At 52.7% G+C, this 25,000-nt stretch overlaps 4 protein-coding genes across 4 annotated transcripts in view; 2 read left to right on the forward strand and 2 right to left on the reverse strand.

Annotated features, from left to right (window-relative positions):
• Positions 1 to 477: 477 nt before the first annotated feature.
• EMWEY_00022050 (dopey, N-terminal domain-containing protein, putative) lies at positions 478 to 9,652 on the reverse strand (the record flags this gene model as incomplete). The annotated part of the gene is made up of 17 exons (XM_013480621.1): positions 478 to 738; positions 826 to 933; positions 1,358 to 1,912; positions 2,171 to 2,942; positions 3,545 to 4,004; positions 4,187 to 4,452; positions 4,657 to 4,817; positions 5,005 to 5,334; positions 5,476 to 5,969; positions 6,255 to 6,661; positions 6,801 to 7,015; positions 7,248 to 7,376; positions 7,524 to 7,627; positions 7,968 to 8,498; positions 8,603 to 9,078; positions 9,399 to 9,577; positions 9,650 to 9,652. 17 exons carry the CDS (start codon positions 9,650 to 9,652, stop codon positions 478 to 480), a joined length of 5,451 nt encoding a protein of 1,816 aa, XP_013336075.1.
• A 2,415-nt stretch (positions 9,653 to 12,067) lies between these two features.
• On the forward strand, positions 12,068 to 13,328 carry EMWEY_00022060 (hypothetical protein; the record flags this gene model as incomplete). Its single annotated transcript, XM_013480622.1, has 3 exons — positions 12,068 to 12,070; positions 12,559 to 12,759; positions 13,269 to 13,328. 3 exons carry the CDS (start codon positions 12,068 to 12,070, stop codon positions 13,326 to 13,328), a joined length of 264 nt encoding a protein of 87 aa, XP_013336076.1.
• A 1,049-nt stretch (positions 13,329 to 14,377) lies between these two features.
• EMWEY_00022070 (hypothetical protein, conserved) lies at positions 14,378 to 16,789 on the forward strand (the record flags this gene model as incomplete). Its single annotated transcript, XM_013480623.1, has 1 exon — positions 14,378 to 16,789. One exon carries the CDS (start codon positions 14,378 to 14,380, stop codon positions 16,787 to 16,789), a length of 2,412 nt encoding a protein of 803 aa, XP_013336077.1.
• Positions 16,790 to 18,527: 1,738 nt separating this feature from the next.
• EMWEY_00022080 (leucine rich repeat containing protein / ankyrin repeat containing protein, putative) overlaps positions 18,528 to 25,000 on the reverse strand; it is a gene marked incomplete at both ends in the record, with an annotated part of 12,662 nt that continues 6,189 nt past the window's right edge. The window contains 8 exons of the mRNA XM_013480624.1: positions 18,528 to 20,252; positions 20,404 to 20,611; positions 20,715 to 21,244; positions 21,605 to 22,744; positions 22,879 to 23,379; positions 23,528 to 23,613; positions 23,891 to 24,663; positions 24,885 to 25,000. The exon at positions 24,885 to 25,000 is cut by the window's right edge and continues 377 nt beyond it. Coding sequence (XP_013336078.1) covers positions 18,528 to 20,252; positions 20,404 to 20,611; positions 20,715 to 21,244; positions 21,605 to 22,744; positions 22,879 to 23,379; positions 23,528 to 23,613; positions 23,891 to 24,663; positions 24,885 to 25,000 — 5,079 coding nt within the window. The remainder of the gene's footprint in view (positions 20,253 to 20,403; positions 20,612 to 20,714; positions 21,245 to 21,604; positions 22,745 to 22,878; positions 23,380 to 23,527; positions 23,614 to 23,890; positions 24,664 to 24,884) is intronic.

Below are 25,000 nucleotides of genomic sequence, written 5' to 3' on the forward strand. Positions count from 1 at the left end.
ATATATAATATATATATATATATATATATGTAATATATTTGACTCTTGCAATAACCAAAATAATGAGAATTACAAGGAAACCACTTGCAAGCAAAAGAATAGAAGGGATAATAACAATTAACGAGGGAAAACCACCCAGAATGTCAATAAACAATAACAGCAACAAAATGCTAATGAGAACAGCACCTGCCAGCCAAGACAGTACACGCTTCCAAGATCAGCAGCGTGCACCCTGACTGATCCTCCTAAACGCTAAACCAAATCCTCCCAAACCCTCACTGGCAGCCCAACGCTCTTGGTTGCAGCACAGACACTAGAGCATAAAAGTAAGGAACAGTCAGCACACAGAGACAACAACAAACAACACTCTCATATGCGTGAAGGGAAATCTTAGAACCATAAACTGTAAAACCTTTGACTAAACACTAAAACCTAGAATTGGTCACACAGGGTCTGCACGTTGTAACGCCCAAGGGTTTAGGGTTCAGGGTTTACGCCGGCGTTGGGTGGCGGGAGAATAACATCGAGCTTCGGTGTCTCCGATGTTAGAGAGCAGGCAAGGGCCTCTCCTAGAGCCCTGAGAGTCCTGCGGTCTGAATGCAACAACAACGGCTTCTGAAGCTCCTCCAGCAGCAAACGACGCAGCGACGCTGCTGCTGCTGCTGCTGCTGCTGCGGGGAACAGCCGCAGAGGAAAGGCTTGCAGCAGCGATAACAGCAAGAAGCGGAAAAGGAAGCCCTGAACGTGCAAAGACAGCAACTCCAAAACCTCTCAAATCAAACCCAGAAGCCTCCTCTCTAAACCGTAAAGGGCTAAACTACGTACCTGTGGGGCAGTGCTGCCCATCGCTTGCGCGATGCTCCCCTGAAGCTCCTCAGTTAGGGTTTGCAAAAATAACATCGTCAAAGGGCTCCGCCGATTCAGCTGCTTCAGCTGCAATCAAGCCATAAACCATAAACCGTAAACTCCATGTCACAGGGGTGCTCCGGCCCTCAAAGAGGGTTTAGAGTAACGGCTGGGGTGTCTGTCAACGGTCCACCGGGCGAGTATTCAAGGTAGGTTTTGTTAGGGTGCATTAGGCTGTAGTAGGGTTTTAGTGGGGTGTATTAGGTTTTATTAGGGTGTATGACAGTTACTGAGCGTTCATAGAGGTGTACTGGGTACTAGGGCACATTAGAGTTTACTAGGGTTTAATCGATTGACAAGGGTGGATTCCGTTTAATTTTAGGATTTACTAAGGTTCAGCAGGGCTGCTCAGAGTGCCTTAGCTTGCATGCTGGTTTGTGAGGGCGCATTAGGGTCCGCTATGCTGCATATGGTCGCATGCATTAGTGTTTTTGGTTTGAGGCCGACGGACATCTGCACACTGCATGAGGAGCGCTGCTAGGCCAAACACTGCTGCGACATCAGCTGGAGCTGTTGTTGGACAGGAGACAGCCGAATTGCTCGCTCGACTTGCAACAGCTTTGTTGGCTTCGGTTGTGCAGCAAGGGGCAGCTAAAGATGGAGGCTGAAGCAGCGCAAGCCTGCGCTGTAGCTCTTGCAGCAACAAAGCGTTTTCCGTCCTGCTGCAGCAGCTGCTGCTATTGCTGTTGCCTCCTGTCTCCAGCAGAAACCCTGGCGTCGCAGCTGCTGGAGACACGCCTTCTCTAGAACCTCCTCCCTCCTCATCCGCAACCGCAGCAGCAGGAGCTGCAGAAATCCCAGCAGCAGGAGCAGAAGCTGCTGCTCCAGCAGGGGCTGCCGCCGCAGCGGGAACCGCTAGTGCCTGGTTCAGGATATCCACTGGGGGGGGAAGAGGTGGAGAGGTGTCGAAGCCGTTGGGATTTGCTGCTGTACCCACGCGTTGAGAAAAACAACCCAAAGCCACAAAACAACAAAGTCGGAACAGCTCGTGCATGTCCCGCCGCACCTGCACATACACCTCAAACTCTCAACGATCATATCCTCACGGCGACTAACTGCTGAGGCATACGAATTGGCCACTCGCCAACGGCTGGTACTGTCAAGGGTTGGGTCCAGAGAGAAAAGTGATTAACGTGAACAAGGGTTTGCGGTTTACGCAGTAGGGGGAGGTTTCAGAATCTGAGGGGTAGCCTGAAGGAATAGGGCTATGGATCGAGTGGATACACAGGTTTAACACGGAGGAGGGTTTAAGGTTTGGCCATACCCTTTTGCAGGCAAGGAAGTGTTCCTTGGCAGGCTTTGTTCTGTCTAAGGCGAAGACAACAGCAAACAGCCACAGCACAGACAGCGGCTGCCGTGGGGCGGAGACAGAGAACGACACCAAACGCCCCAGAAGTTTCCACACAACCTCCACGTCACTTTCCGTGCTGCTGCTGCTGTTGCTGCTGCTGCTGGTATTGCTTGTGCTGCTGTTCGAGGCGGCGTCTGCTGTGTCAAGATTCGCTGCCGCCGCCACTGTAGCAGCAGCTGTGCCCAAGGGCGCCTGCTGCTGCTGTTGTTGCATGCGGCAGGCCGATGTGCAAAGAGAACAGAAGCTCACAAAAGGAGGGGGGTACGCAGCAACAACCAGAGTATACACCATGTGAAAAATGATGCTCTCCCGCGGGTTATGTGCCTCTGCAAGCCCTGCCTGTTGTAGCAGCTTCTCCATGCTCTCGCGGCCTGCTGCTGCTGCTGCCGCTGCTGCTGCTTCTGCTGTTGTTGCTGCTGGTGCTGATGCTTCTGCACCTGATATTGCAGAAGCTCCCCCTGCTGTGGAAGGTGCAGCAGCATCTACATCTGCTCTTTCTGCCGGTGCTTCCTGGCCTGCTGCAGGTCCCTCAGCTGCTGCTCCAGCTGCCCGTTCTTCAGCAGCAGCAAGAGGAGAGAGGTGGAGCAGGCAAGAAGACGGAGACACAGAAGCAGATGCAGCACCGCCGAATCCCACACCCTTTGAAGCGTCTTGCAGTAAACCCAATAGCGGAGCCAACAAGGTCCTGCACAATAAACACGACCCTAGACCCACACTTGTAAACCCGGAGACATAAATCTAAATCCTAAACCCTCCAAACAAGCTAGATGATGGCGAGGGCGGAGCATAAAGCTGCAGCGTCTATAAACTCCAGGAAACTGTGGTTTAGGGCTTGGGCTAGGGTTTAGGGTTTACTGCAGCTTCCCACGACGCGAGAGACGCAGCAGCAATAACAAACTCCTTAAATTCCGGCCGTCGCTGCAGAGACCGCTACTCCAGATGGAAATACAACTAGCGGCGAACCTCCGGGGGAAGCTGCATTCAACAGGCAGACCGCAAACCCTCAGCCCTACACCAGCGTGGCAATGTGTAGTCAAGCATTCAGCGTCGGAAGTTTTCAGTTGTTGCCTGCAGGCTGCAAGTTTCCTACGGTTTAGAAAATCGTGATTAGGTGCTGGGGTTTAGGTCGTACGGTTTACAGTTCCCCTGTGTACGTATACGCTAGGGTTTGTGCCTCCAGATGCACATAGTTTGGCAGCTGTCCACCTGCTGCCTCTTTCCCTCTAGGGTTTAGGATTTAGGTACTGTGAGAACTTTAGTCTCTAGTCTTTAGGGTTTATGGGTTACCTTGCAAACAGCCTGTCTAGTATTTGGGTCAAGAGGGAAAGGGCGGCCTCATCAGCATGCGTTAAGTGTACGCCTGTGCAGTCGGCGAGTTGCTGCTGCTGCTGCTGGCTGCTGCAGACCGAAGCAGCTGCTGCTGCAGCTGCTGCTGCTGGACTACTCGGAGGCTCTGAGGTATCTACATCCTCATACAGGAGCGCGCTAGCAGCAGGCCAGACTGAAGCAACGTCTCCGCCGCTGTTGCTACTGCCATATGCAACCCCATCGCCATCCCGCTGTTGTTGCTGCTGCTGCTCCAGTGAAGGCAGCACGAGGTTTGCTGCAGCTACGCAAGCCGATACGGTCATATGCGCTGCAGCAGCAATTGCAGGCAGTCTCTGCTGCAGCTTCTGCTGAAGTGCTTCCTCTTCGCTAACAGCAGCAGTATGCCACGAGAATAGATCCAAGAAAGGCGTCAGTCCGCCTGAGCCAGACCCAAAATACCAAACCCTAAACCCCAGCAACACGTAAAGAGGAATCCCATGCCCCCCCGTAGACACGAAACCTTAGACGCCAAAAATGCTGTCTATAGGCGGCGCATGCAGCGGGGAGCTTGCCCACTTCATCTGCTGTCTAGGGTTTAGGGTTTACTGTTTTGTTTATCACCTGTCTCAGAAGATGACTCCTTAGCCAAGTCGCTCTTCGAAACGGAGTCAAGGGAGAAATTTAAGACGCCCAAAATTCCCCGCAAATACGGCAGCAGCATTCGCGAACTCATGCTGCTGCTGCTGCTGCAGCTGCTGTTGCAGCAAATCCTGCGGGTGCGGGAAGTCGGCTTTGCATTGCGGCCGACGGCAGCGCGCAGCAGCAAGCGACAGAAGAAGTCGAGCAGCACCACAGAAACGGGCTGCAGCTGAGTAGCAGGAAGATGCCTGTACACCACAGCAACATCAGCAGCAGCCATAAAACGAATGGCAACAACAGCAGCAAATGAAAGGCAGAATCCGCAAACAGAATCCATGTCCGAAGACCAGATCTGGGGCTTCACGGCTAAGGGTCTAGGAGGGTCTTATTTAGAGTGTAGTGCGATGGTATGTAGTACAATACAAGGGTTTATGGTATTCACAGAGGCGCACTGCAGTAAAAAGAGGGAAAGCTCCGTTGCCTCCTCGACAGCTGCGTCCCTTGCTGCTGCAGCAGCAGCTGCTGCTGCTGCCGTATCGTCAACGCGCATCGCCAGCAGCAGGCCCCGTAACAAGCCTCCAAAGTCTTCAGTAAGGGGCGTCAGGTGCTGGAGCTGCAGCAGCAACAAGCAAACCCCACACCTCACACATACTATACAGGCAAGAATTAAGTGCAGCACAAACCCTGCGGCTGGGGCCGCAGCAGCTGCTGTTGCTGCTGCACTTTCAGCTACTACAAATTGCACTCCATTGACATTCATTATTAAAATAAGCCCTGAACCCTAGCGCTCCACAGCTTACCCTTGCCTTCATGTGCTGCACACCTAGAGCAAACAGTGGAAATTGCTGCTGATGCATCTGCTCCTGCTGTGATGACGGCTCTACCGCTTCAGGGACTGCAAGTGCTCCAGTTGGAGAAGAAACAGCTGAGGCAGCAGAAGCAGCAGCCAGAGCAGCAGCAGCAGCTGCTGCTGCCGAAGGCGATGGTGGACGCTGCGGCAGCTGTTGCTGCAGCAGCTGCTGTAGCTCATTGCTGCTGCTGTCCAGAATGCACTTGCTGGCCTGGGAGAAGCCCGCAGATGTCTGGCTTGAGTGTACGATGACAACGCGAAGCAGCTGCAACAACTGGGACTGCAGCAGTAGCAGCAGCAGCAACAACACGAAAGACAGCAGCACAGGCAATACGTAAATCCATACCACCACTGGCTACAGCTAACCTTCCGCCCTGACGTCTAAACCCTAAACCCTAAACTCTAATGCCGGAATTCCCACCTGTGCTGCGTAATCTGCTTGTTGCACTGCAGCAATAAGTCGGTCTACCAATGCATGCGAGAGGAGGCAGCAGACTTCCTTTGCTCTTGCTGCTGGCTGCAGAGAAGAGACAAAAGAAGCCAGCAGCTCGCAGGCCTTTCCATGAAGCGCAGCAAACCTGCTGCATGCTGCCGTTGGTGCTGCAGCTGCCGTTGTTGCCGCTGCTGAAGGCGCTGGAGAGCACGTCGAGGATGCTGGTGCCGAGTAGTCCGCAGTGTCTGCTGCTGCTGCTGTCGCTGCTGTTGTTGCTGCTGAGGGAAGCAGCCGGAAGGATATGAAGCGAAGCAGAACAACACAAAACAAATCGACGTAATCAACAACAGAGAAATCGCTGTACGTCCAGGCGCGCCAGTCTGCCGCTGCTGCTGCTGCTGCTGTCGCTGTTGCGGTTGCTGTTGCTGCTGCCGTTGTTGTTCCTGGTGCTACTGCACTCGTTGCCTCGCCATCGAGGTTGCCTGCATACGCGCCAAACCCCTAAACACTAGACCATAAACCCTGATTGCAGCCAACCGGTTTCAATCCTAAACCCCAAGCCGCCACACCGGCTTAGGTTTCGGGTAAACCCTAAACTCTAAACCCGACAGAGCAGCAGAACTGAGTTGGCTATGTCTGTGAGGGTTTGGGGTTTAGAGCCAGAACGTCAGGAAGGCCCACAGTTAGCAGCTTGTGGTTTTGGCCTACAATCTAGTGTTTAGGGACTAGGGCTTAGGGTTTAGGGTTTAGGCTTCAGGACTTCGCACCTCGAGAGCCATTTGCTGCCGCCCACAAATGCGCCTGCACTGCATTTTGCTGCAACAGATTTTCTTCAACGTAAAATGCCTGCATGCGCTCCAGCAGCAGCTGCCCCTCGACAAGAAGGAGCAGCTGCAACAGCTCAAGACCCCAATGTGCAGCAGCAGTCGCTTCCACCGCAGTAGCAGCACCACCCTCCTGGTTAGGACTTTCCTGCAAGTTGTGCTGCAACACCCCCTGTAACTGCTCCTCTTTCACCGGCCCCTCCTGCTGCTGTTGTTGCAGCAGCTGCTGCTCGTCGTGATGCTGCTGTTGCTGAAACGGCGGAGGAGCACTCAAGATGCAGTCGAAGACAGGGCGTAGCAGCTGCGGTGCTGTGTCAAGTCCCAGCCGCACAAAGACGCGTGCTGCGTACCTGCGCGGACAGCGCCGGGGACCGCAACAGCAGCAGCAGCATCAGCAGCAAGTTTGCACCCTACATACCCCAAGTCGCTGCGCCGACCCCTTGCGCAGCAGCAGCCCAGCTACCGCAGAAGCAGCAGCAGCAAGCCCACCTGACGTCTGGCAAAGGGTCTTCAAGTGCTGCGAGGAGCTGCAGCACAGCATTGGGGAGCAGCAGACCAAGCGGCCTGTACACCTGCAGCCTTGCATGCCGCCAGAAGGCACTGAACCGCCAGATGCTTTCTGCCTTGCTGCTGCTGCTGAGGCGCTTGCTGCTGCTCCCACCGTTGCCTTGAAGGCCGGCTAGAATCACCGATTCCAAGACCGCCTGCGCACAGAAGACAAAAGACAGCAGCACTCTTTTGTCAGGCTTGCTGCTGCGCTGCTGCTGCTACCGCTTCGTTTGCTGCTGATGCTGTGCGCCTTTGCTGTGCATGTGCTGATCCCGGTGGCTGCGTTGCTGACACCTGATGCTGCCAGTGCCGCCATGCAGCAGTGAGAGAGGCGGCAGCAGCAACAGAAGCAGCAACAGCAACGGAAGCAGCGACAGCAGCACTCACCGGTCGTTCAGGTACACACGCGTCATTCAGCTGCAGCAGCAAGTCGACAACCAGCCCTTCTGCTTTGCTGCTACAGCTGCTGCTGCTGCTGCTGCTACCTAAACAGTCCCAAAGTGTCGCTGCCACGCGCTGCAGCAATAACCCAATCAATAAACACAGTGGTGCATACAGAAAAGCACACTGCACAGTCATCACAAGCACACGCAGCGGCAGCAGCCAGGCAGGCAGCAGCTGCAGCAGAAGGGCGGCTGGGGTGTACAGATAGCTTCGACAGACCAGACACTCGTCGGTGTCGCAAATGAGGCGTCTCCTGCTGCTGCTACTGTTGCTGTTGCTGCTGCTGCTGCTGCTCTTCAATATGGAGATATATGTTTGTGCTGCTCTGCAGCAAACAGAAAACCGCGGTGACGTTGCACAGTCCAGCAGAGCCAGCAGCCAAGGGGGAAGACTTCTGTTATTACTGTTGTCGCTGCTGTTGCTGCTGCTGCTAAGTATTTGCTCCTCAATAAAACACTGTAACTCTACAAGCGGGGCCTGAGTCGTCATCAGACATAAAAGGCGCATTGGGCAAGATGCCTAGACCCTAGACTGTAAACCCTAAACCCTCACACCCTAGCCCCCAGCAGGCACCAAATCCAACAAGTGCAAAGACAATCCGGCTCCAGTGCAGGCAGCAGCAGCAGCAGCAGAAGCAGCAGCAGCGACCGCGATAGCAACAGCACCAACAGCAACCGACCAGCAGGGAGAAGAGAGTATCTAATGCAGGAGTTGCAGCCTCTTCGGTTGCCAACAGCTGCACGAGAAGAGATTCAACATGACATAGAAAGCTGCTGATTGCATGCAGCAGCTGCTGCAGCTGCTGTAAGAGCTGCTGCAGCCACGGCTGCATCGCTTCGTGGCATCCTGAAAACTCGGCTGAGGCTACAGCAGCAGCAGCACCGGCTGCTGGAACGGCGCCTTCCCCTGCATCATCAGCAGAAATGGTTTTTTCTCCAGCAGCTGCTTCGTTTCCTGTTGCTGTTATGCCAGCGTCATCCTGCAGTGAAAGAGGAGCAGCAGGAGCAGCAGGTGCTGCTGCTGCTTGAGAGAGCGTGGCGTGGGCTGAGGCAGCAGCAGCGCGGTTGTGCTGCAGCAGCAGCTCCTTGTTGGCTCTCAAGGGCCTCAGACGCCTGAGGCAGGCGACCGTTTGCTGCAGCAGCGGCCGACCCAGAGGCAGCTGCTGCAGCGTCGGCGCGATCTCTCCGCATCCCTCTGCAACAGCAACAGTAGCAGCAGCAGCAGGTCGTATGAGCAGCGGGAGATGGCCGGTTGTGTGGGGAGGAAACTTCTCGAGGGTTTAGGGTGTGAAGGCATACCAAGAACAAGGGTCAACAGCTGAGCGAACCCGTGCAGTGTTTGTACACCGCAGATGGCTGCTGCGTCTGCTGCACCACTGGCAGCAGCAGCAGCAGCAAGAGGTGCAGCAATGCGGTCTGCAAACAGCGCAGCCAGTTGCAATACTTGTTGCGCTGCTGCTGCTGCTGCTGCTGCTGCTGCTCGCTTTGATGCATCTCGTGGAATGTCGCCCACACGACCTCCTTCACCGGACTGCTGCTGGTCTTGCCGCAGCTGCTCCTCGTCTTGCTGCAGTTGCTGCTGCTGGTCTTGCTGAAGTTGCTGCTGCTGGTCTTGCTGCAGCTTATCCTCATCTTGCTCCAACTGCTGCTGCAACACGAGGCGCAGCTCGTCAGCCAAAGCTGTCCAGACCATGTCTGGAGGCGTCAGCTTCAAATGGAAGACGTGCTGCGCCTCCTGTAGACACGCTGCCCCCCACTCAGGGTTGTTGCACTCCCTGCAGCAGCAGCAGCAGCAAAAGCAGCAGCAGCAGCCGGACTGGATGCATTTGCAACTGCTTCATCAACACCCGTTGTAGCATGCAGAACACATACATGCAGCAGCGGCTGCTGTTGTTGCGAGAAGAAGAGACAGCAGCAGCAATCACAGCATATCCAGCCGCAGCAGCAGCTCCATCCCAAGGTGCAGCAGCAGCTTCAATCCCAACCGTAGCATCGGCATGAGAAGCAGAAGCAGCTTAATAATCAAAAAGAGCAAGCAGATCAACAACAACAGCAACAGCAACAGCAGCAGCAGCAGCAGCAACAGCAGCAGCACCTATGGAGGTAGCGCAGAACAGGTGCTGAGAGAGTAGGCATAAGCTGTTCTGCTGCTCCCTCGAACTCGTCATCTCCAAGAAAAACAAACAATGCCTTAAGCGGCAGCAGCGCAGCAGCACGAGAAGTTGGAGGAGGCAGCAAAGAAGAAGCAATTGCACATAATAAATCTGGCTTCGCCTGACACAGCACACACTCTAAACCCTAAACCCTAAACCCTAAACCCTAAACCCTCAATCCTATCCCTCACACCATAATGCCTACACAGCCAAGAGGACATCGAACATGCGTAGGGCAACGGCAGTTGCACAAAGTACTCGTTGCTGCTGCTGATGCTGCTGTAGCAGCAAAAGCAAGTAAAAGACACGCACGGGCAAAACTGCAACAGAAGCAACCAAGCAACCAATACAGTTGCAGCAGAATCATTGCAGCAGCAGCACATACAGCACTAGCAGCAGCAGCAACATCTACAGCAACACGAGCGACAACAGCAGCAGCACCAAGGACACCATCTACAGAAATAAGATATTAAGAATAAGAAAGAAGAGGAGGAATAAAACATCAAGAATAATAAAGAAAATTAAGAAAAAAGAATAATAAAAAGAATTAAAAAAGAATAAAATAAATAAACAGAAGAATAAAAGGAATAAAAAAGGAAAGAAGATGAGAAAAAAGACAAAAAAAATAAAAATAAAGAAAATTAACGAAGAAGAATAATAAAAAGGAAATAAAAAAGAATAAAATAAATAAATAAATAAATAAATAAATTAAATAAATAAATAAAGTACATGAGTAGAGAATTCAATAGGAATATTTCCTTCTGCATGCTTATCTGTTTGTGCTGTTAGCCAACGAACAGCACGACGAGTTAATGACCAATCTTGTAGAGGAAGAAGACGCCATACAGCAGCAATTAATCGTACCTAAATAGTAAATAAATAATAAATAAATTATAAATATATATAAATATATATATAAATATATATAATTAATATACATTTATACTTATTTCTATCTCTTTTTGTCTATTATTTTCTTATATAATTCACCTATCTTGTATAAAAAGAAGACGCTATACAGCAGCAGTAATTAATCATAAATAAAGAAAAAAAACATAAATAAAATAATTAATTATATATTATTATTATTATTATTTTATGTTTTGTATATTTTATTTATATAAATAAATAAAAAATTATATATTTAATATAAAATATTAAATGGCAAATATAAACAAAAAAAAGACAAAAAAACACAAAAAAAACGCAATGCATGCAACATAAGACAAAAAAAAGCACTAGTGCCTTTCTGCACAAACTACAATTAATTACAACAACAGCAGCAGCAGAGCAGCAGCAGCAGCAGAGCAGCAGCAGCAGGACTACTACCACCACCTTCATAGCACACCAGAACCATCGCGTTCCCCATCAGCAACAACATGACAGTCAGCAGCAGCAGCAGCATCACAGTCAGAAGCAGCAGCAACAACATCGCAGTCAGCAGCAGCAGCAACATCACCGTCAGCAGCAGCAGCAACACCGCAGTCAGCAGCAGCAGCAGCATCAGTCAGCAGCAGCAGCAGCAGCAGCAGCAGCCTCACCCTCTCATTTTTACTAAGTATTTGATTAGTTAATGGCAGCTGCAGCAGCAGCAAATCAAGGACCTCCCTGCAGACTAATCTGTTTGAGTCTGCAAGTGCTGCCTCCAATGCCCCAACAACAAGCCTAGGTCTCCCTGGTAGCAGCAGAGCCACCTGTCTCTGAACAGCAGCAGCAGCAGCAGTAAAAACACCAGCAGCAGCAGCAGCAGCAGCTTCAGAGGGAGAGGTAGAGAAAGATAATCAGACATACAGTGCAGCAACAACAGCAGCAACAACAATTGCTGTTGCTGCTGCAGCAAAGGACGCAGCACCTCAATACCAATACTCCAACACCCAGCAGCAACAGCAGCAGCAGCAGCAGCAACAGCAGCAGCAAAATTAGCAACGGCAATTTCAGCAAATAACAGCAGCACTACACGACAGCAGCAGCATGAGCACCATACAACATCATACAACAGCAGCAACAGCAGCAGATGCAACAGCATACAACAGCAGCAACAGCATACAACAACAACAGCAGCAGCAGCAGCAACAACAGGAGCAGCTGCAGGAGGAGGAGGAGGAAAGAGTTACAGGAGGCTGCATAGATAGAGGAGGGTTAAGAAGTTTAGATATAAGATGTAGTGCAGCAATACGACATCTTGCTGCTCTAAGGAGACAATCCCATAGAGCAGCAGCAAAAGGAGACAATCCAGCAGCAAGCTGCAGCTTATTTGCTGTTGCTGCAGCAAATTCTGCAGAAGAAGAAGATGTCTCCTCCTCCATGCATAACAATAAAGATACTAATAAACCTGATAAACAGGGAAGAAGCTGAGGACCTGATGCAGCAGCAGCAGCAGCAGCAACAGCAACAGCAGCAACAAATAATACAATTAATAACTTATTGTCTCCTTTTGTCTCTTTTTCTGTCTCTTTCTGTCTATGTGTATTCCTTAATAGGGACAAAGTTATAATAAGAGACAAAGAAGGGGACAAGAAGGACATAAAGAAATATATAATAAATAAATAAATAAATAAATATAAATAAATAAATAAATATAAATAAATAAATAAATAAATATAATTACCTAATGGTAAGAAGAAAGAATTAATAATATATAGATAAAAAGATCTAAGATGTGCAGCAGCATTAGCAGAGAAAGTAAATAGACTCCAAGACCATAAAGATAAATCCTTAGATAAACCATCAGGTCCTAATCGTGTTAGTATGCATGCAAATGCCTCTAATGCTAATGCATGCACGCCAGACGGCAGCTGAGGATTCAAACACTGCAGCAGCACCAGCAGCAGCAGCAACAACAGCAACACAAGCAGCAGCATAAGCAGCAACAGCAGCAGCAGGAGATGCAGCAGAAGCAGAGGGAAATTAGAAGGGAGTATGTGGATACAGGGAACAAAGGCTGCATAGTCTGTTCTTAAAGAACATCTGCTAGCTGCTGCTGCTGCTGCTGCTGCTGCTGCTGCTGCTGCTGCTGCTGCTGCTGCTGCTGCTGGAACAGCAGCAACAGCAGCAGCAGCAGCAGCAATGGTAACGATCAACGTCTACCTTGAAATATTGCAGGCAGCAACAACTACCATAACAGCAGCAGAAACAGCAGCAACAGAAGCAGCAGAAGCAGCAACAGCAGCAAAGGCTAAAGACAAGAGCAGCACAAGCAGCAGCAACGCCAGCAGCAACAGTAGCAGCAACAGTAGCAGCAGCAGCAGCAACAGCAGCAGCAGCAGCAGCAGGAGCCGTACTTGGGCCAGACGTTTAGAGACGGTGAGTCTGTGAGGAATAAAGCGAAGGGAAGGATACAACGGCCTCTTAAGGACCTAAGGAGAAAAAAAAAAGAAAAAGAAGAAAAAAGAGAGGAAAAAAGGAAGAAAAGGGAGAAGAAGAAGAAGGAAAGGGAGATAAGAAGGAGAAAAAGAGAAAGACAAGGAAACAACAGAGAATGTAGTGTTTAGGGTTTACACGGTCTAACAATTATCCCCGATAAAGCCTCTCGTGCACAAATATTAGGGTTTAGGGTTTAGGGTTTAGAGATTTAGGGTTTAGAGATTTAGTGTTTAGGGTTTAGAGATTTAGGGTTTAGGGTTTAGAGATTAGGGTTTAGGGTTTATCCTTCCCCTAATTACGCATAGATTTGTTGTGGGGTTTATATAATAGAGTTTATCTCTAAAATATTAGGGTTTAGGGTTTAGGGTTTCAATCTTAGGGTATAGGGTTTCGACCTTAGGGTTTAGGGTTTAGGGTTTAGGGTTTAGGGTTTAGGGTTTAGGGTTTAGGGGTATGCTTACCATCCTCGCCTCCCCCAGCCGGCCCCAGAGGAGCCAACATACTTCTAGAGGTATATATATACTGCAGCTGCTGCTGTTGCAGCTGCAGCTGCTGCTTGTACTGCTGCTGCTGCTGCTGCTCCCTCTGTTGATTCTGCTGCTGCCTATTTTGCTGCTGCAGTACAAACCTTGGCCGTTGCCTACTTATGCAGTTGTCCGTGCTGCTGTTGTTGCTGCTGCTGATTCACATGCTGCTGTTTAGACAGCTGCTGCATTGGTTTATTGCTGCTGCGCTCCTGCTCCTCCTGCTCCGAGGACCGTGCAGGTTGCTGCTGCCTACAGGCTGCAGCAACAGCAGCAGCAGCAGCAGCAGATGTCTTCCTCAGCCGCTTGTCTTCTTACACAGCCTCCCCTCTTCAGGTGTCAACTGATGAAGTTTCTGCTGCTGCTGACGCTGTGTGTTGTTGCAGCAGCAGGAGCAGCACTACACACTGCAGCAGCAGCAGCAGCAGCAGCAGCAGCAAGAGCAGCAGCAGGGTGCGCCACAAGTCGATCCTTAATTGTCTAAGGGCTGCTGCAGCTGCGGCAAGAAATTCCCGCTGCAGTAGAAAACTGTTTGTTTATTTGCTGCTGCTGCTGCTGCTCTCTCAGGAAGCCTACGGGCCTCACTTGCAACGGGGGCCTCCTTAGGCGCTGGACCGCTACGGCAGCAGCAACAGCAGCAGCAGCAGCTGCTGCTGCTGCTGCTGTTGTGCATTGCTGCTGCTGCTGCTGTGGCGTTTCTTACGATTAAGAAGTGTTATTTTGCATTTATTGACACCTTAAGCTATTCTTTATATCGCCTTAAGTTTACTGCTGCAGCACAGCTGCGTGCTCGTGTTATATTGGAGAGGCTGCGCTGCTGCTGCTGCTGCTGCTGCTGCTGCTCTTGCTGCAGTCATCTGTAGCGCAGCAAAAGCAGCAGGATTATCTCAGCAACAGCAACATTGCCTCTCTTGTCCATTTTTAGCTTCCAACACATTCTGGATTTGCAGCAGCAGCAGCAACAACAGCAGCAATACCAGCAGCAGCAAGAACGCACACGCTGCAGCAGCAGCAGCAGGAAGAGCTGCGTTGCGATGGCGGGCGATGGAAAGACATGTGCAGCAGCTGCTGCTGCAGCATCCGATGATGCAAGAGCCGATGTCTCTGCTCGGCAGGCTCCCAGCTCCCCAATTCCTGGAGCAGCAGCAGCAGCACCAGCAGCAGCAGCAGCAGCAGCAGCAGATCTGTCAACTTCTTCTAGCGACGAATCTACTGTAAGGCTGCAGACAAGAGAGACAGGCGATTGCTTAGAGTGTAGGCAGCATCTGCTGTCTGTCTTAGCTGCTGTGGTGCGGGCATTGGGCCCTAACAGGCGGCCTTCTGCTGCTGCTGCTGCAGCAGCAGCAGCAGCAGCAGCAGCAGACCAGGAGGCTTCGGCGGCAGAGGAGGCAGCAGAAGCAGCAGGGCGGGAAGCTGAAGCAGCAGCGAAAGAAGCTGCACGTCTTAGTGGAAAGGCAGGTGCAGCAGCGGCAGCAGCAGCAGCTGCAGCTGCAGCAGAGGCGGCAGAGCAAGCAGAGGCAAATGCAGCAGCAGCAGCAGAAGCAGCAGCAGCAGCAGAAACAGCAGAAGCAGATCATATGGATGGATTCGTCTCTGTGTCTCTTGAGGAGCTGCAGCTGCTAGCAGAAGCAGCAGGAGACCCAACACAGGCAGCAGCACTGCTGCAGCACAACGGAGCAGAGTTGCTGCTGCTGCTGCTGCAGCAGTGGGTACTTCCTGGTCTTGAGAGTCTTTCTTCTTCTTCTGCATCGCAGCAGCAGCAACAGCAGCAGCAGCAGCCACAGGGAGGCCCCTCTGCTGCTGCTGTTGCAGTTAGCCGCAGACTCCTCCGTGTCTGCCGCAAGGCAGGTGTATCTGCAGCAACAATTGCTGAGTTGCTGCTGATGGCAGCAGCAAATCTTATTTCTTTTAGTCCTAGTATAGAGGATATGCAAGAAGAAGCAGGAGGTGCTGCATCTGCTGCTGCTGCTGCACTTGCTGCTGCTCTCCCTCTTGCTGCTGATGTATTTGCTGCTGCAGTACTTAGCTGCACCCATGCAGGCGCATTAAAGGAAGCTCTTAGGGGTCTATCTGCTGCACTGAGTCTGCGGCAGCAGGAGCAGCAGCAGCAGCAGCAGACACTGCAGCAGCAGCTGGAAGAAGCTAGGAATAGACGGCTGCTGCTGCTGCGTGCTGCACCAACAGAAGCAGCAGCAGAGGATCTGCTGTCGCGGTGCATGCATGTGCTGCGGCAGGCGCTGCACGAGCCGCTGCTGAGTGCAGCAGCGCATGCAGTGGCGCTGCTGCTGGCTGTTGGGGATGTAGACAGTACAGCAGCAGCAAACCTTGCTGCTGCTGCAGCAAAAGCAGCAGCAAAAGCAAAAGGGGCTGTAGTAGTACCAACAGAAGAGGAGGTATTGGGGGCTGTACCTCCTTTGCTGCTGCTGCTGCGGCAGCAGCATCAGCAGCAAATGCTGCTGCTGATTACTATAGAGAGAGCAGCAGAGCTGCTGCGGACACCGCTGCTGCCAGCAACTGCTGCTGCACCTGCGGTGTCTCTTGATGTCCCCCCAGAGACACGAGCAGATAATTTCCTGCAGCAGCTGCGGCAGCAGGTAGAGGAGCAGCAGCTGCAGCTGCTCGATGATGAGAGCAGCAGCACTCTTGCTTCCTTGTTGCTGCTGTGTGCTGATCTGCTTAAAGGGGATCCTCAGTTGCTGTTGCAGGGGCCCCCCGAGGGGCCCCCAGATCCCGTAGGTGCTGCAGAGCTTCTTATACAGATTTGCTGCTGCAGCTGCTGCTGCAGCAGCAGCGACACAGCACTAGAAGCAGCGCTGCTGCTGCACCTCGTCCTCTTTGAGAATAACGAGGCAACAGGACTAAAACCATCAGAGGTTGGTGGCATCAGTACCCGTCTTGCGCAGCTAACTCTTGGCTGCAGCAGCAGCAGCAGCAACAGCAAAGACAACAACAACAGCAGCAGTAGCGGTACCAGCAGTAGCAGCAGCAGCAGCAGCAGCGAATCTAAACGTCCTGCAACCAGTGCATGCAACAATGGCAACAACAGCGATGATGAGAGACACAAGGAAGGCACAAAAGCCTCAAAGAAAGCCCAAGCAGCAGCAGCAGCAGGTAGCAGCCATGCTACAGACCCAACTAGCAGCAGCAGCAGCAGCAGCAGCAGCAGCAGCAGCAGCAGCAGCAGCAGCAAGGAGGTGCAGGCAATGGCGAGGCAGATGAGGGATGCCTCTGTTGCATACTTTAGACGGCTGCTGCAGTCACCTGTAGGGCCAGACATAATAGAGAGGTCGCTGCTGCTGCTGCAGCAGCAACCTGAATACAGCACAGAGCCAGAGAGAGCTGCTTCCGTGCTGCTGTTGCTGCAGCACTCACAGGAGGAGCAGCTAGAGATGTACAGACGAGAGGTCCGACACCTTATACGATTCCTTAGCCAGCACGAAGTCTAACCTGCTGCTGCTGTTGCTGCTGCTGCAGCTGCTGTTGCTGCTGCTGCTAAGCAGATTTTCATGAGGGAGGCAGCAGGGCAGAAGTCTTTGCACCCAATGTGTGGGGACTGAGGTGTACAGACACTCCGGAGTAGAAGCAGCAGCTACAGCAGCAACTGTTGCAGCAACAGCAGCAGCAACAGCAGCAGCAGCACACTCGCAGCGTCCAACTACAGAAGGCCCTTAGTGGGCATTTCATGCCGCTTCTGCAGCTGTTGTGCAGCAGCAGCTGCTGCTGCTGTTGCTGCTGCTGCTGCACAACTTGTAGTTGGACGCAGCAGCGGAGTGAATGCAAACCAGCGGCATATGTACACCCCAAATACCCAGCAGCGGCTGCAGCAGCGACAGCAGCAGCAGCAGCAGCAGCAGCAGCAGCAGCCTCAGGGGCTTGCCGTGGGAAAGGGTTTGAAGCTGCAGCCGCATCCCTCCCCACACCTCCCTCATAAGAAGCAGCTGCAGCAATTTTTACACTTGCTGCTGCTGCAGCGCCTGCAGCAGCAGCCTGCAGCAGCAGCAACAGGAGCAGCATGCTGCTGCTGCTGCTGCTGCTTTGTATGTGTGTGTATGTGTATGTGTATATGCTGCTCGTCTTGGTGGCTGTTGGGAAGAATTGCATCTTGGCAGTGCCGCAGTTGTATGTGTGCGTCCAGCAGCAGCAACAGCAGCAGCAGCAGCTGTTGCTGCAGCTGTTGCTGCTGCTGTTGCTGATGTTATTTGTCTTATTTATATAAATAAAGGGAAATAAAATCCATCGTCTTCCCCAATGATGCAGCAAGCAGCTGTACAGGGGCCCCCCGTTGCCTTTTTAGGGGCCCCCCTGTTACAGTTATGGGGGCCTCCTTGTTGCAGTTGTAGGGGCCCCCCTGTTGCAGGTAATGGGGATTTTATTGATGGATATGCATTAATTGCTAGTTTATGTTTGTTTATTATATATGGGGTGTATTTAGGGGCCCCCTTCTTTCTTTATTATACCCTTTAAGGGGCCCCCAGGTGTACAGACAGGTTATTGACCCCCAGGTGTACATACATACAGTTTAGGGGGCCCCCAGGTGTGCATACAGCAGAAGGGGGCCCCCAGGTGTACATACAGGTTAGGGGGCCCCCCGGTGCATATACACCTGTTTGGGGGGCCCCTTTGAGCAGAGCACAAGAGATGCCCAGCAATTGACAACATTCCTTTCTTTTTGTTGTTTGTTGTCTTTCTTGTTGCTGCTGCTTGCTGCTATCTTTGCTGCTGCTGCTCTCTATTATTAGTGTTGCTGCTGTTGCTGTTATTCTTGTTGCTGTTGTTGCTGTTATTATTGTTGCTGCTGCTGCTGTTCGTAGTCTTGCTGTCCTGCTTATTACTATTATTACTTATTATTAGTTTTACTATGTTGCTGCATAGTAACAATAATACTTATAAAATAATAATAATAATAATAATAATAATTAATAATAATAATAATATTCATAAAAATAATAAAAATATATACTTGTGTTGATGTCCTACATCACCTTCGGGGCCCCTTGTAGGGGCCCCATACTAGGGGCCCCCTGTTTGGGGCCCCACACTAGGGGCCCCTTTTTTGGGGCCCCACACTGGGGCCCCCCAACAAGGGCACCGGCTAAGTCTTAAACCCCAACACAAAGGGGGCCCCCCTTCTTGGGGGGGGCCCCTTAGGGGGCCCCTTGTTGGGGGCTTCTGTTTAAATATGACTTAATTTTCTCTATAGAAGTCAGCACAGTTGCTGCACATGCAGCACCAAGACAAGAACATATCGGGGTCTCTAGAGGGGGCCCTTGGGGGGCCCCCTCCGGGGGCCCCTGCCTTGAGTACACCGCTGCTTCCTTTGGGGGCCCCCAGCAACGGGCTCAGCATAGATAATGAAACACTTGAACCTTCGGAGGGGCCCCCTTCAGTAAGGGAGGGCCCCCCCTCCGTGATGGAGGGCCCCCCCTCTGAGGGGGCCCACTGCAGAGCTGAAGATACAAGAGATGGATCTTCTTCTGAAGACACCGCGTGCACCTGGCCTGTTGTCTTATGCCTTGCTCTGGCTTCTGGCACTGCTGCTGCTGTTGCTGCTGTTGCTGCTGCTGCTGCTGATCTTGAAGGGTCAAAAATGCTGCAGCTGCTGCTGCAAGGGAGGGGGAATGCTGATGCTGCTTGGCGTTCAGCTACGAACTGCTGCAGCAAACGGTGGTGCTGCTGAGCCTGCTGCTGTCTTATAAGAGAGTCTTGCTTCTGTATTGCCAGAGTGCTGCTCTGCAGCAACAGCTGCTGCTGTTGCTGCTCTTCGTGCTGCAGCTGCCACTGCTGCTGCTGCTCCTCCTCCTTGCGACCTCGTTGGAAGGCAGCAGCAGTCATGGGCATCTCGGGAATCCCTAGGAGATACTCCCAGCTGTCTTCTAGTTCTGCTGCTGTTGCTGCTGCTGTTGCTGCTGCTGTTGTTGCTGCTGCTGCAAGGGCCGGCTGCTGCGAAGATTGCTGCAGCAACAATTCATCAGCATTAATGCACGTTGAGCTGCTGCAAGCAGCAAATGAGCTCGCCGTGTAGCTAGCGTCCCCTGCTGCTGCTGCTGCTCCTGCTCCTGCTGCTGCTCGTAGTCCCGCACCTTTCGCCGCTGCCACCCGTTGTGGCCTTCCTGCTGCTGCTGCTGCTGCTGCTGCTAATTCATCTCTAGGGGTAGCTGCCTGTATACCAGTAAGGCGTCTGCTGCTGCTCTTAAGGCGCCTATAACTTTTTTCTACCAGCCTTCTCCATGCTGGCCGACCTGCTGCTGCTGTTGGCTCCTGCTGCTGCAGCTTTTCTTGTTGTTGTTGCTGCTCCTGCTGCCCTTGTTGTTGCGGCACTTGCTGTTGTTGTTGTTGCTGCTGCTGCTGCTGCCTTTTTTGCTGCTGCGTCTGAGCACCAGAAGGCCGCAGCCAACTCCACAGGCTCTGCCGCAGCCGCAGCGGCTTTGGCTTGGGATCGGTCGCTGCAGCATCAGCAGCAGCAGCAGCAGCAGCGCGAGCAGCAGCATCAGCACCAGCAGCAACCGAAGGAGAAGTAACAGCGGCTGCTGCTGTTGCTGCACTCGCCGATTGTGCAGAGCAGGAGAGATTTTCTTGTGCAGCAAGAGCTGCGTGCTCCTGGTTTTGCTGCTGTAGTAGTTGTTGCTGCTGCTGCTGCTGCAGCGGCTGCTGGTGGCTCTGGCTCTCCTGTTGCTGCTGTTGCTGCTGCTGCTGTGACGGCGGATACTGTTGCTGCTGCAGTTGGCCCAGTGCCGTTGTCTGCTGCACCGTCAGAAGGAGCGAACTCTCTCCGCTGCTAATGCATGCTGCTTCTGCTGCTGCTGCTGCTGCATCAGCTGTTGGTGCTGCTGCTTCTGTTTCTGATGCAATGGGCAGAGAGACTGTTGACTCTTCTGCTGCTGCTGTTTTGCCCACAAGTATTTGGCTATCCTGTGTATACACAACAAACCCTAAACCCTAAACCCTAAACCCCAAACCCTAAACCCTAAACCCTAAACCCTCGAGTTTTAGCATAGGTGTTAAACTGAATGTCTGGATATTAGTGATTGGTGTCTTCTCCGTATATTTGCTGCTTCCTTACCTCACGTTGCTGCTGCTGCTCCTGCTGTTCCTGCTGCTGTACTGCTGCTTCTGTAGCCTGTCCAGCTTTAGGAGTAGCAAGAGGCGGCAGCAGCAGGAGCAGCTGCTGCTGCTGCTGGTGCATCTGCTGCCGCAGCTGCTGCAACGTTGGCAGGCGTGGCTCTGGCAGCCAAACGACGCAGGAGGGGCATAGAGGCATTGCGCAGCTCCTGCATACACAAACCCTAAACCCTAAACCCTAAACCCTCACATCTAAACCCTAAACCCTAAACCCTCAACCGTTAACAATAAATATTGTGTACCTTATCTTACCAGCAGTGGAACGAGGGGTGGCTGCTGCTGCTGCTGCTGCTGCTATCTACAGCTTCCTTGCGAGATCGTGGTGTGGTTTTCTCCTGCATGTTCTGCCGCTGCAGCTGTTGCTGTTGCTGCTGCTGCTGCTGCAGGGTGTTAGCTGCATCAGTGTGCTGCTGCTGCAGTGCTGCATCGCTCGTGCGGTGCGGCTGCTGCAGCCGCCGTGACAGCAGCTCCCCTTTGCAGCAGCAGCGGCAGCAAGAATATTGTGCTCCTTGAGGAGATAGTTTTGCTGCTGCTGCTGACTGCAGCAGCAAAAAAACAGGAGCAGGCGGTGGTAACACAAGAGCTGCTACTGTAGCAGGTGCAGGCCATGTTGCTGCTGCTGCTGTTGCTGCTGTTGCTGTTGGTGCTGCTCCTGTTGCCGTCATTGTTGATATCACTGTTTCTCCTGCTGCAGCAGCAGCTGCTGCTGCTGCTGTTACTGCTGCTTCTGCTGCTGCTGCTGCTGAAGACGGCAGCGGCAGCAGCAAAACATCTTTAAGCATCTGGTGTACATGCAGCAGCAGGCCCCACCCTAACGCAAACGACGTACTTGTGTCTGCATGCAGCAACATTCATAAAGCCTAAACCCTTAATTCATTGTTGATTAGGGTTTAGGGTTTAGGGTTTAGGGTTTGGGTCTAGAGTGTACTTTTTTAGGGCTTAAGGTTTGAAGGTAATGATGATTTAGGGTTTAGGGTTTAGGGTTTAAGGTTTGCATCTAGGGTTTAGGGTTTAGGGTTTAGGGTTTAGGGTTTAAGGGGTTTATTGGTCTTGCCTGTGCTGTGCTTCGAGCTTGCTGCTTCTGCTATGAGACACCGCAGCAGCAGCAGCACTCGCTGCCTCAGCAAACCCAGCAATAGCACCTGTGAGCTATCTGGTGCTGCTGTTGCTGCTGCTGCTGCTGTTGCTGCATATTCAGCTTCCTGCAGTACTTGCTGCTGCTGCTGCTGCTGCTCAGCAGCAGCAGCAGAGAAATGAGGCTCTAGGGGATTATCTCCAGTAGTCAACAAGGCATCGAACAGCAAGTATTGTTGCTGCTGCTGTTGCTGCTGCTGCTGTTGCTGCTGCTGCTGTTGCTGCTGCTGCTGCCCTTGTTGCTCCTGTTCCCGGTCCTGCTGTTGCACCTCATTGTACTGTTTCTCTTCTTGCTGCTGCTGAAGTGGCGGAGAGGGCTGTACGCAACCGTGAGGTTTTGGGCCCTGTTGTTGCTTCTGCTGCTGCTGTTGCTGCTGCTGTTGCTGCTGCTGCTGTTGCTGCAATTGCTGCTGCTGGTTGTGTATTAGATCCAGAGGGAAGCCACCAGCTATAGCCCACCGCCACAAAGTGCCTGACAGTCTCGTCAGCCGTCGCGAAGCTCGCGATACACCCCAAGGTGCTGCTGCTGCTGCTGCTGCTGCTGCTGTTTTTGCTGCTGCTCCCGGTGTTGCTGCTCTGGACAAACATCTCGGAGTCTGCAGCAACTTCTGGTTGCGCGGTTCCCCTGCTGCTGCAGATGTTACTATTGCTGCACCTGGTGCAGCAGCAGCAGCAGCGGCTGCTGCACTGCTGCTGCACATCAGCAGCACAAGAGCAGCCTGCAGCAGCAAACAACCATCAGCACAGCCGCTAATGACCAACATTGAGACACCTCGAGCATCCCCTGCTGCAGTAGCCAACAGCAGCAGCTGCAGGCGCAGCAGCAGCAATTCAGCCTCGGCAGCAGAAGGCAGACGCGGGTATTCGAAGCTCTGCCCCTTATGGTGCTGCTGCTGTTGCTGTTGCTGCTGCAAGTGTTGCTGCAGTTGTTTCTGTTCCCAATAGAAGGGAAAGCAACACGGTTGCAAGGCTCGCGTATGGATATGGCTGCTGCTGCTGCTGCTGCTGCTGCTGCTACTGCTGCTACGTTTGCTGCTGCTGCTGCTGGCACAGGAAGGCAGCAAAGCCTTAAAATAAAGAAGGTGCAGCAGTACGCCATACTTCCTTTGCTGCAGGCTCGCACGAGCGCAGCGCAGCAGCGCCCGCAGCTGCATGCACCAACAGCACAATACACTAATCCCCAAACCCTAAACCCCAAACCCTTAACCCCTCCAAGGACAAGATGGCAGTGTACAACCTCCTATGCGAGTGGTTAGGGTTTAGGGTTTAGGGTTTAGGGTACCTCTGAGGCCCTGTAACCTTGAGCGAGCATGCGGGGACCCTCTCCCTCTTGCTGCTGCCAGGCCGGCACCCAAGGACACCTGCTGCTGATGCTACTGCTGCTGCTGCTGCTGCTCCTGTCTGGATCAAGTTTGTACATACAGCTGCAGCAGAACTGCAGCAACTGCTGCAGCAAATCCTCGCTGCTGCAGTGATGCACAGCAGCAAGCAGCGGGAAGTAGCCGCGAGAGTCTGAGCGCAGCAGCACCTGCCGGCGTACTGCTGCTGAGGTGCAGCAGCAGCAACAGCAGAGCTGCTGCCGCTGGTGCTGCACCGGATGCTCTTGAACCTGTCCCTGCACTTGCTGCTCATGTTGTCCTTGCTGCTGCTCCTGCTGCTGCTGCTTCTGTTGCTTCTGCTGCTGCAACTGGACCCGAGTAGCAGCAAAGCAGCGCAACAGCCAGCCAACAAGATCGGGGCGGCTGCTGGCATCCAAAGGCGTAAAGAAACCCGCCAAGCGACACTGCAGCAGCAGCAACAGCAGCAACAGCAGCAACCGCAGCAGCAGCAGAACAACAGCTAAAGTCCCTTTCACCCTAAGCAGGTGACACAAGGGCAGGCACTAGGGTTTTTACGGGTTTAGGGTTTAGGGTTTAGGGTTTAGGGTTTACATGGAATGGTGTCCCCCGGCAAACAGCAAGAAATATTGTCGTCCCTCTAGGAGACCCTCGTTGCTTAAGAGCGCGGAGTCTATCGGCTGCAGAACACGCAGGAGCAGCAGCAGCAGCAACAGCAACAGCAGCAGCAATAGCAGCAATAGCAGCAATAGCAGCAATAGCAGCAACAGCAGCAACAGCAGCAATAGCAGCAACAGCAGCAATAGCAGCAACAGCAGCAAACAGTCCTACTGACGCGTTGCCGAGGCCACCACCCAACAGCAGCAGCAGTCGCATAAGCACAATGGCGACGGCAGCAGCATTAGCAGCAGCAGCAATAGCAGCAGCAGCAGCAGCAATTGCAACAGCAGAAATTACCTATACTCAAAGAGCCAAGAATACAGCGGCATAAGGCTGCGTCTCCGTGTGCTGCAGCAGCAAGCAGCAACGAAGTGTACATCCATCCGTGCTGCTGCAGCAGCTGCATGTCCTTTTCTTTCATGTCTGCTGCCGCTTCTGCTGCTGCTGCTGCTGTTGCTGCTGCTGTTAATGCCCTTCGAGGCCTAGGACCCCAAAAGGAAGCGCAGGCATTCGCGTTGGCTGTTGTCTTGTGGGAGCGACTGCTGCTGCTGCTGTTGCTGCTGCTGCTGTCGCTGCTGCTGCTGCTTCTGTCGCCGTAGCCGCTGCTGCTGGTAGTGCTGGTGTTGCACTGCATACTATTGAAGGCCGCACCAGCAGCAGCAGCAGAACCAGCAGCAGTCGCTGCGCACAGAGGCACGAGTGCTGCTGCAGCTTGAGACATCCCAGCAGCAGCAGCAAACGGCAGCAATGCAGCAGCAGCAGCAGGGAAGCAGCAATGCTGCAGCAGCGCATGCAGACGGCAGGGAGGACCTTCAACAGCAGCAGCAGAAGCAACACGAAGCGCCTGCTGCAGCAACGAGTTACGAATAATCTCCTCATCTTGAATCGGAATGCTGCCGTTGCTGCTGCTGCTGCTACTGCTGCTGCTGCTGTGCATCTCCAGAACCCCCAATGCAGTTCCTGCTGCAGCCCCTGCTGCTGCTGCTGCACTTAGAGGGTCTAGAAACCCCACAGCAGAATAAACAGCAGCAGCAAATGCATCAAGAGGATACACCGGATCTGCACCACCCCTGAAGGAAGAAACGAAGGCGCAGCAGCAACAATTGCAGCAGCAGCAGCAACAGCAACAGAAACGAATGCTGTACCAACATTGTGTGCAGCAGTAGCAGCCAGAGCGACAACAACACCACCAGTAGCGACTACAGCAACAGATACGACTGCAGCAGCAGCAACAGCAGCAGCAGTAACAGCAGCAGCAGCAACAGCAGCAGCAGCAGCTCTTGTGACTCACCAGAACTCGTCTGCTTCTACTGCCGCACGTTCGGCTATCTCAGGTTGTCCTTGCTGCAGCAGCAGCTGCTGCTGCTCTTTCTGCTGCTGTTGCTCTTGCTGCTGGCTGTCGTTGGT

Source organism: Eimeria maxima, genomic scaffold, assembly GCF_000499605.1.
Source record: "Eimeria maxima Weybridge genomic scaffold, Emw_scaff214, whole genome shotgun sequence".
Taxonomy (NCBI): Eukaryota; Apicomplexa; class Conoidasida; order Eucoccidiorida; family Eimeriidae; genus Eimeria; species Eimeria maxima.